The sequence below is a fragment of the Morone saxatilis genome, unplaced genomic scaffold, assembly GCF_004916995.1.
Source record: "Morone saxatilis isolate NCDOM2014 unplaced genomic scaffold, NCSU_SB_2.0 Contig1, whole genome shotgun sequence".
NCBI lineage: Eukaryota > Metazoa > Chordata > Actinopteri > Moronidae > Morone > Morone saxatilis.
The window spans coordinates 10,963,358-10,974,214 of NW_023339651.1; the positions used below are offsets into that span (position 1 = coordinate 10,963,358).

General features: G+C 42.8%; 1 protein-coding gene across 4 annotated transcripts; it reads left to right on the forward strand.

The window, feature by feature from the left end:
* The first annotated feature begins 1,859 nt into the window (after nt 1–1,859).
* znf281b (zinc finger protein 281b) lies at nt 1,860–8,509 on the forward strand. 4 transcript variants are annotated; one of them, XM_035669442.1, is made up of 7 exons: nt 1,860–1,994; nt 4,269–4,788; nt 4,900–5,013; nt 5,144–5,267; nt 5,899–5,991; nt 6,108–6,226; nt 6,596–8,509. In XM_035669442.1, exons 2-7 carry the CDS (start codon nt 4,342–4,344, stop codon nt 8,213–8,215), a joined length of 2,517 nt encoding a protein of 838 aa, XP_035525335.1. In that variant the 5' UTR covers nt 1,860–1,994; nt 4,269–4,341; the 3' UTR covers nt 8,216–8,509. The 4 variants fall into 4 exon arrangements, with proteins under 4 accessions (XP_035525335.1, XP_035525360.1, XP_035525352.1 ...); XM_035669467.1 differs by having other exon boundaries at nt 5,908–5,991; XM_035669459.1 differs by lacking the exon at nt 1,860–1,994 and adding an exon at nt 2,291–3,336.
* Nucleotides 8,510–10,857: the final 2,348 nt, after the last annotated feature.

Here is a 10,857-nt window from a genome sequence, read left to right on the forward strand (position 1 = left end):
AAACCAAGTTCTACCAAGCTACAAATGTAGTCTTTCAACATTTTAAAACTCACACTTTCCCATTGTGGTGAATCTATAACACTCTTATTCAATCTAAGGCAATAAGAGACTTACCATTGTAATATTCTGAACAGGCTAACAAAACAGAAAGAGTTACAGAGCCTCTATTTCCTGCATGCGGATTTTTTTGTCATTAATGACCCTGGGCTAAAACTGGGCCCTATTCAACACCATCGCCTTAATTTAGGAAATAGAGAGTGAGAGGACAATATAAACAAAAATATAACTAATGGTCTTAAAAGCTAATTTTTACCTTGGGCCTTCTAAAATGTTAGGACAACAACATAGGATCACAATAATGACAATGACCTATAGTGGGATCAAATTCCCTGATGATATTGTGATGAAATCAAATTAACCTGAAATCAATTCACTGTTGAAGCTGGGGGGGCCTTTTTTTGGGTCCCGCAGGCTCCTGGAATCCAGGACGCTGTCTGCTCTTGGCCCCAGTGGTAATCCAGTGCTGTATTTTTTGTGTATTAAATGCACCAATCTGATAAACCGGATCGGCACCAAAATACTGACCTTATTTAAGTTCATCATGCAGCCCACCAAATGTGACTGATCCACATTTACTAGCAGTTATACTCATTGGTTTCCACTACTTTTCAGTCATGGCAGGCTGCTGACTTTGACTACAATCCCTAGCCTCATGTTACCTGATGTTACCTGATCAGTATCAGCAGATAACCCCTGATATTGAGATATCTGGAGTAAAAGTCAGATCAATGCATGCTAATTTTGTGAACATGTCTGTGTCTCAGTTGGTTTGCCAAAGAGCGGATATCGTAAATATCATGCTGTGCTTCCACTTTGACAAAAGGCCCATGAATAGAGGGACCAAAAACATTAAAATAAGCATATAATGATGGAATTATACATACAAAATACAACCTAAATTGTCACCATGGTTTACTGTTACTAAAGTTTAAGAAAAAGGGTCAAAATTAGTGGCTGGGAAAATGTACTACATTGCATTTCATTTAATGTAATATAGCATTTCTATTAGGTTCTTCAAAACAAGGTTATTCTCCACAGTAATCATTATACTTTTTTAATCACCTTATATTTACTGGACCGTCAGTAGCTGGCCGCGTTAGCCTTATGAACAATCTGCTCTTATATTTGTTAATATAGCTTCAATTTGCATTTTATACTATCCACTGTAATTATTATTCTTGCACTGTTTTTACTTTTCAATCACCTTACGTAGCACATGTACAGCTCTCTGAGGTAGTTCTGGTGGCTAGACTATCACTTCACTGCTGTGTTTTTAATCTTAAATTCTTGCTTTTTTTCTTTTATTCTTATACTCTTGTGTGTATTGGTGTTTTATATGTGTCGTATAAGCTACTGGATGCCTAAAATGGGATCATTGGGGTCAATATCCACACACATAATACCAACATACCAATATCAACTCGCAATGTGCAAAACCAGAAAAACAAAACAAAAATATAATAATAATAATAATAATAATAAACACAAAAGTAACTAAAAAAAATACAAGTTTACAGGTAAATAATTTGCTAAATACCTTTTAAAAAAATAAATAAAATGTAAGTAGATATCTAAATGTATATTTCCTTGTGTCCTGGATTACAAGCAAAGACAAAGAGTCGCATGACGCCATGTCTCTCCTCATTACGGTATCTGTTCATGTTAATGTGTCCGGTGTGTTTACATTACTATAGAGCACACAGGGGCCACTCGCGTTGTTCAGCGAGGCTCTCGCAAACCTCAGCAGCCTTCGCCTGTCTCTCCTCCATAGGTCTCCTCTCACGACCCGTCCGCAGCACCCATAACTCCCCGCGCCAAGACAAGATGGAAGAAAGCAGCGACCGCCGGAGAACAATGTTTTGGCAATAAAACCCCAAAGCGGCGAACACGGAGAGAACACAGGCACGTTTGAAACCAACTGCGGTCATGTGTAGGTGAGTGGGGAACTAAATTGGCGTTTATTCGCGGCGAGTGCTGCGGCTTTGTCGAGATTTAAGCGACGGAATTGTGTGGCTCGGCGCATACGGGAGATGCACTGAGACCCAGCATCATTGTTTCTGTTGCATGGGCCGTAATGCGGGTTTTCAGTCGGGGAGGGGGGGCGCAGCTAGCAGCTAACTAGCTAGCTCATGGCAGCTTGATTGTTATAAACACAGCTGCTTTTTTTTTTTAGAGCGTGCGGGTTTTATTTAGCTCGGGCCATTTGATCTTGAAGTCCCACATGTAGCGCAGTCGCCGAGGAATGTTTCGCCAGCTCGGCGTGCTGGTAAGCGTTATCCGGTTGTAATTACAGCTAAAGCGAGCTAACAATAAATAGAGCGCCAGCGTCGCTCGCAGCCAGACAGATTTGATTTCACGAGCGTCATCAAAGCCTGGGAACCGGAGAAAGAGCGAGTTGTGCCGCTGAACCGGACTTTAAAAGCAGAAACTTGCTATTTAATTTAACCTAACCTTATTTTTTTAAAATCTATTTCGTGCTGTTTCGTTTTAATATGTTTCTGCCCCCTCCTCCCACTTCCCACGATGATTTGTCGTTGAAATAGTCTTTACACGCGTTAATGGCATCGAGTCGTGGGATCCTGTTTTAGCGTGAGCTAGTCGTGGTAGCAACATTAGGCGACAGGCTAAACGTTACGTTACATTGGTCATAACGCATCGAAATTGGAAATATATTGACTCCAAGTGCGGTTTATTTCACACTACATAACTTTGGCCGTTGCTGTGACTTTATTCGAGGGGCTGGTTGTGCTTTAAGGGGCATCTTAGCCGGTTGTTTTGGTCGAGGACGCACAGATGCGTTGATTGTGTCTCATTGTGGCTAACCAGCTAGCTAACCGTGCTAACTAGCTGGCTAACTATTATGCATCACAAAAGCTCATCCGCTTTCTGTTCAGTGCGCCGTCGCGTAGCCAAATGGTCGGCTGGGCTAGACTAAACAATACATCCTCACTCCAGTCTTTTTTCTTTGCTCGCCTCGATACAAGTCACCGCTTAGTCACCCGACTGCGCCTTCCTAAAAAAAAATGACTGGATTGTTTTGTTGTCTGGCTGGATTTGACCCAAATATCGTTTTGTTTTAGGCAAGTGTAGTGAACCGATTATTATGGCAATACTGCAACCGATGCCCCCAGCTTCTGCATTCACGTTGGGTTAGTGCTAGGCAAAGGTGGCAAGTGGCGTTGTCCAATATGCACCAAAGTGCGAAAACAATAGCGATGTCTGCCCCAAACAGGTTTTATTTTGGCTGCAATCCAAGTCACGCGTGGGGTTAAATGTGTAAGTAGAACAATACGAAACGTGGAGTCAATATTTACGAGGGGGATTTTTGGTAGTTTGTTGAACGCGTTTTACAGATTTTAATTTTACAGTCACTTCACCAAACCGTCACAAAACCATAGATCATCGATATGATTCATTCTTAATGTATGTAACAATTGACTGCAGTCATTTATCTTATATTTAAAACTTTATTTCAATAAGTTGTATATTTAATGGAAGCTATAAACTAATGTAGCTTTTGAAGTTTTCACTTTCAAGCTCAGATGGCCGAGCAACTGATTGTAATAGCGCTTAATCTTTGGCATGTTAAGTAAGCTGTGCCAAAAGTCTGCTGGCTGAGATAAAGAAGTAGAATGATCAGTAATTGCCTGATTTTTGTTAGTAATGTGTACAGTATATTGAGTGTCTCTGTATTATCTCTACTACACACTGAGAAAGTATTAGATAGATAGATAGATAGATATACTTTATTGATCCCAAGCTGGGAAATTACAGTATTAACAGTATTTATTCACAGTTAAATGTTTCATTATGCGTTGCTTTATTTCACAAAGTTACACAACATGAGGTATTTTCATTTAGAGTCTTTTCTTTGTGAAATTAAATGCATTTTGTGCAAAGGGTTTATCAAGGTTTTCAGATATCGTACCGAGTGCCACCGTTTGGTAAAGCCTAATAAATCCAATTAAGTATTTAATGGCCGACTAAGAGGAAATTCATGGAACATTGTTGTGTACACAGTACACACTGTGAAGGCCACGCAGCTGTGGCTAAATTTACTTAACTAGACGAAACCAGTAAGAGACGAGATGTTATAATAAAGACTTGGACTACAATGTGACAATTCATTTGGATTGTATATATATTCATACATGTTTGAAATCGTTGATGCTTTGCATAACCTTTTTTTTGTCTTCCCTCTCTTTCAGGATATTCTTCTCCTGCATTCCTCTTTAGATTGATTGCCCTCCTTCTTCCCCTGCACAAAGCAAAACCACCACCATGAGTATTATCCAAGACAAATTAGGCAATGAGTTTTTGCGCAACGGTGGCATGGACCCCAATTTTGCACCAGGTATGCTCATGTTCAGTCACCTGCCACCCGTCACCAGCTTCACACGGCTGGCCTCCCAGTCCGTTATGGGCGAGCTTCCCCAGGAGATGATCCTGAAGAAAGAACGTGACTCGCCCCCAGAACACCAGGGCGCTGTGAACACAGGGGGCTTCCTCCACAGCATGGGCATTAAGCAGGAGCGGCTAAGCGAGCTGGATTACCGCATGCCCCTCTATGGCGGGGGTGGAGGAGTAGGGGTGAACTGTGCTGGAGGGGGCGCGGGGAAGAGTGGTAGTGACATGCCGGACATGTCTTTCGGCAACCACCACCAAAATCACCAGAACATGCTCCTGCACGACATCAGCCTCAGCAACGTTCGTTCCCTTGGAGAACCGGTGAGAAGGGGTTGTGGTTCTAAATATTGTTTCCTCCTTTACTGCTCATGCAGGAATTGTAATGTACAGGCTTTTATTTATGTGGTATATTTACCTTGTTTTTGTCTTTAGATGCCTGGAAGATCGGGTAAAGAGCCAAAAGAGGCCTCAGGTAGAAGAGGTCGGAGGAACAATGGGGACGGGCAGGGTGTCAAAGTACGAAGGAAACGCAACGATGCTGCAAAGGTTAATCACTGATCTGTTTTCTTCATCTCCATCTCTACACCAGTAATATGTGTTGTTTGGCTGGAATATATTAGCAGATCAAAATCGCTAACGTCATCAGTATTTAACTTGTACTGTTTTCTCTTTGTAGGCCATGAGTTTGGATGCAGATGGTGCCTGCCTGTCCCCCAGCTCAAAACCACATATCTGTGAGCACTGTAATGCTGCCTTCCGCAGCTCCTACCACTTGCGCAGGCATGTGCTCATACACACAGGTGAGAGACTTTCGCTGCTTGTCATTGCTTTACTTGTTCCTCAGACCATCAGCAGTTTCCTAGAATTAATCAATTGTGTTGAAGATCCCTGGTGTAATTTTTAATTTGAATATACAGACCCAGATCAATGTACATGGAATCTGGTATAACCAAGGTTACTTATCTCCACTTCACCATGAGTACTTGGGGCCCTATTTGAAACCAGACAATTGCTAAGCCAGGGATGACTCAGTGGTTACTCATGTGTTTCTGGACGTCTTAGTCATTCTCTTTGCTGGGAATTCCTCACATGGCTCTTTGAACTTGAGCTTGTAAATGATTAAAAGGAAAATTCGGGGTTTTTTTCTCTTTTTTTTTTTTATTTTTTTTTATACAACCTGAGGTTTCTGCAGTCTTGGTACACATGTTTTTCTTGTATAAAATATATCTCTATATCTATCTGAAAATATTATCAATACACAATTCAGTATGGTTTCTTCAACATATGTTGGTAATGTGAGTCTCACAGGCTTTCAATGTGTATTCATGGGACAGGTTTTTGCCAAACGCCAGAGGTTCATTGTCATTGTGACCACATAGTAAAGTATGACAGGCTGGGCGTTAATGTGTTGTGTGGATGATTGTACTCTTGATCGCACAGGTGAGAGGCCTTTCCGGTGCAGTCAGTGTAACATGAGCTTCATTCAGAAGTACCTGCTCCAGCGGCATGAGAAGATCCACAGTGGTGAGTTTCTGCTCTTGGATACAGAAGTGTTTTGGAATGAATGCCACCAGTATCAGTTTATATAAACATTGTTGGTGTGACACAAGCTCTAACACAATCACCTCTGTCTTTTGCAGGAGAGAAGCCTTTTAGCTGTGACCAGTGTAACATGCGTTTTATCCAGAAGTACCATATGGAACGACACAAAAGGACACACAGTGGCGAGAAGCCATATCGCTGCGATACCTGCCAACAAGTAAGCTACATGTAGTCTGTTTGCTAAATAGCTTACCACTGCTTTGCCTCTTATTGTGATGTGGTTTGCCAGTTGGCTTTAATGCTTTTTAAATGATCCTTTTAATGAATTGAGTGTGTAAGCAACATGAATTGTCATCAGCAGCATGTGGTGAATTCTACATTTTGTCTTCCCACAGTTAAATCTTTAAAAAAAAAAGAAGAGGTCAGGGAATATAATGTTCTCTCATGAAACTCAATGGTCATATAAACTAGGCACTGTTACTAAAATAAAAAATCTATAGGGTTTTAAAAGTACTTCTGTCCTTACAGTGGGAACTAAGCTTATATTTCTCTTTTCTGCATCTGTCACCCCTCTGTGCACTTGTAGTTTTTCTCAAGAACAGACCGGTTACTGAAGCACAAACGGACTTGTGGAGAAGCCATAAAGAAGGGCCTGGACCCAAGCATGCTGGAGCTCAGCGAAGCAGAGCTAGGCCATGGCAGCTATTCACTCACTCAGGGAAACTCTACCACCTCCGGACGCAAAAGGGCCAAGTCTAAAAACGGTGAGAGCGGTAAGAGGAAGAAGAATGCCTCGGCATCAGTGGCAGCAGCCTCATCCTCTGGGGGGATGGCCCGTGACCTGGGCCTTCAGGACTTCAGCATGGAGCACCCCTCAGGCTCTGGCCCTGCCATGCAGGGACGCACTCCCAAATTGGTCTTTAAAAAAGCTGGCCGCAAGGGCATGGACAAGGGCCTCCTCTCTTTGGAAGACGTTGACGTACAAAAACGGTTGGGCCAGAAGACTGGCTCCATGGATCATGTGGATAGTTCTGGCCTTGATAACATGGGTCTACTCCAGGGTGCCGGGGGCAACAAGCAGGGTGCGACCACCAGCAGCAACTACGATGATGCAATGCAGTTTGTGAAAAAGCGGCGCTACCTCCAAGCAGTTAACAGTGACTATGGGGCTGGCTCACTGCACATGGCAACCCAGGGCAGTAGTGTAATCCAGGGCTCCCTGGGGCCTGAGCCCACGCTGGCCATGCTGGACTCCTCGCCTTTGGAACTCAAGCACGACAAGTCGGGCATTCCAGATGAGGTACTGCAAAGCCTGCTAGACCATTATAGCCATAAGCCAGAGGGGACACACCACCACGACGTGACTTTCGACCTATCAGACCACCCACACCACGTTGACCTCCAGCCGGCAGCCCCTGTTACTCCTGAACTGGAGGATGACTCGCCCAACGGTGGTGACAAGACAGCAGTGATGAGCGAGTACTCAAAGTTCCTCCTACAGGCCCTGGAGCGCACCAGCCATAGCGGACCCTTCCCCAGCCTCGGTCCAACAGGGCCTTTCCCACTCCTGTCCAGCAGCTCCAGTCCCACAGGGCCCCTCTTCTCCGACAAACACGTGTACAACACATCGCCACTGGACTGTGGCTACCCTCCCGCTGTCTCCTCCCCACTGCCCATCGTCGCCCCTTCATCAACCTCCTCCTCGTCCTCCTCCAAGTCCCACTATGCCATGCTCGTTGGCTCCCCCTCCCAGGCAGGCTACCACCTCAGCTTGGACTCTACCAGCCACCAGCAGCTGACTCCTTCTCAGGAGCTGACTGAGCAGTTGGAGAAGCAGCACTCCCCTGGCACCTTCAACCTACCTCCCCAGGACCTGACTGCCTCGGCGGAGGGCTCGAAGGGGCAGCAGTCCAAGGCCGGAGTGAGCTCTGCACCCACCAACGGCTCCAGCTACCCAGACCTGTCCCCACTGAACCCCCCTAAAGAAACTACGTATCAGATCGAGAACTTCGCCCAGGCTTTTGGCTCCCAGTTCAAATCAGGGCGGCGGACCCCTCTGGGCTATGGCAGCGATCCTGGGGCAGAGGTCGACCACCGAATACGGACTCCAGTGTCAGAATTCTCAGGGTATACCAGTTTGTTAGCTGACGTCAGTGAGCCAGTGAGTACAGGATCAAAAACCCCGACAAGCCAAAGTTTCAGATAAGGGTCAAACGAGGTGAATCCAGTAGGGGGCTGTTCTGTTGCTGTCCATACAGTCCCTATACCCATCCTAATTTTGTTCTTGTAGCAAAGTTTTGTTTTTTAAACACTGCCATTAAATGTTAATACAAAATGACCAGGGAGGGTCTTACATGGCAAGCAATGCAATTTTTAAAATATTCTAATTTTTATTATGTATTTAGTCGCTCAATTTTTGTTTTAGAGTAGTGTTTTTGATATGAACGTACCAGAGATTTAAATGTAATTTAGAACATTTAGAGGGTAGCTATGAACTTGCTTGATTAGAAGTAGAAGTAGAAATCCAAGGAAGTTATGTCCAAAATAACAAAATCTGTGCAAGTCAGCAAATTTGGGCAGGCAAAATGCTCCACTTCTGAAATGCAGGTATGAAGCCATTAAAACACCTTGGTGGAATAAATACGTTATTCTTGTTCCAACCTTTAAGCTTCTAAAATAAAATTACTTTTTAACCAAATTTATAGTCGGAGTGATTCAGCTTTCAGGTTCAGACAACGTCCATCGTGGAACAGAGAGACTACAATAATTATCTGGGCAGATAAATGATCATCCATTAATGGGAAATTTATATTATTATGAATTTTCTGGATAAGTAAATTACAGCCAGTAAATGATCTGTTATATAAAAATATAGGTTATTTTGAATTCTTATGCAAAACGAAAAGTCAGAACTGTTTCTGTTTCGTTAACAACAGTGATATCAGTTAGTTTGTTATGACAGCTTAGCCTTTATCTAAGTGTTTAAAAACTGCAAGTTACGAACTTTAAAATGCCAAAACGTGAAATTATTGGTTGTCTCATCGGTATCGGCCATGAGAAACAAGTAATTATCGGTTATCACATCACAACATATGGTGCATCCCTAAGTGAGACTGTTGGGTTGACATGAATAGATAAATGTAGTGTATTTGTTCATGGCCTAAAAGATAAGACAGGAAAGGTGCTCCTACCATCTCTCTGCATGGTGCATCGCGATTGGGCGGTGGGTGGCTGAACTTGTCCCAAGCAATTACCACTTGTAAGCCTGTTAGAGGGCAGAGCTCATATGACAGCGAAGCAAGTGGCAACCATTAATGCTGTGGTACAGGCTGAGTCGGCCCAAAACCATATAATGTGTCTCTGTTTGAGCTTTAATATCGTCTTAATGCAACAATGATTCTGAAAATTACCACACTGGCAAACATTAGAAGAAGTGAAATTAACTGTTGAGAGCTGAACTTGTGTTTCTAGAGAGGATTTGGGGCTTTTGCAGTTCATTTTAATACGTTTTTTTTTTCTAGAAACCCCCAGAGGACAATCTCTCTCTCTCTCTCTCTCTCTCTCTCTCTCTCTGTAACTGAGTGTAACTCGCCCGGACAGCCGGCGCACTGATTAAATGTCTCTAATTGGTGCTTTTTAAGACACAGAGAAGACAGAGTGTGAAGCTGAAGCAGCTATTTTAGTGTCACTTCAAGACGAGGAGAGAGCTCGTTATGTAACACACACACTTGTGCATTGTGTATACATATATATGTGTGTGTGTGTGTGTGTGTGCGGTTCTCCTCCTGTCAAAACCAAAGACAACCAGCTCAACGAATGACAGAAAATAAATGAAAAAACAAGAGGGAAGAAAGGCAGACAATAACCAGTTCAGGAGAGGCCGAGACAGAAACATATTAGAATTTTCTAAAAGATATACTGTAAGTAACACAGACACCGGTTCACCGGGGGAAACGCTGATCGATTGAAGTATTGATCCATGGTCTGAGTGGATCCTTCTGTCTCTGCAGTAATGAGGCTTCATGGGGTTTAAAACTAAACTTTTAAAGCACTTTGGTGGACGTCTGGTCGGCTGTGAAGGGTGTCGAGTTTCAAAACCTCAACAAACATCAGAGAGCTGGGAGGGAAGCAGGTAGAAAGTGCGGCTGTGTACCTTTTTAAGAGTTTAAACGCATGTAAACTTCATTTTAGAAACATAATTTTAGCCTGGGACGGTAACAGTGAGGGCACAGACAGCAACTTGGTCAGTGGCCCTAGTGTCAGTTTTCCACATACAGGGCTCCACAATATGCAACATCTGATTAGACTTTCAAAATAAAGCTTGCTGAGAAACCTAACTTTTGACAGTATTTATACCTTGAAAAATATATGCAACATTCAACGATTTAGTTATACACAAATGAAAACATACCTATGAACATTTTATTTCATTTCTGCCGAAAAATAATCCTCCTAAATGTTACATACTGGACCTTTTAATGGCAAATTATAGGATTTTAAAAAAGACTTTTCATTTAAGGTATTTTTGTTCAAAGAAGTACAAACTCGTCAATCTGTGGACTGAATTACCAAATTGATCTTCTGGGTTATTTTCTTTGTTTACTTGGTGATTCATAGTTTCCAGGTGATCTAAACATTCATCCCTCACACAGCAAATACAGAATTGAACACTGCATTGTCTCGCATTAAAGTTTGTGTTTGTTGAGCCATAGTTAGCTTGTTCCTCTACAGTCTGTTAGCTACAGTGCCTTGCAAAAGTATTCACCCCCCTTGGCTTTTTTACCTATTTTGTTACATTACAGCCTTTAGTTCAATGTTTTTTTAATCTGAATTTTATGTGATGGATCA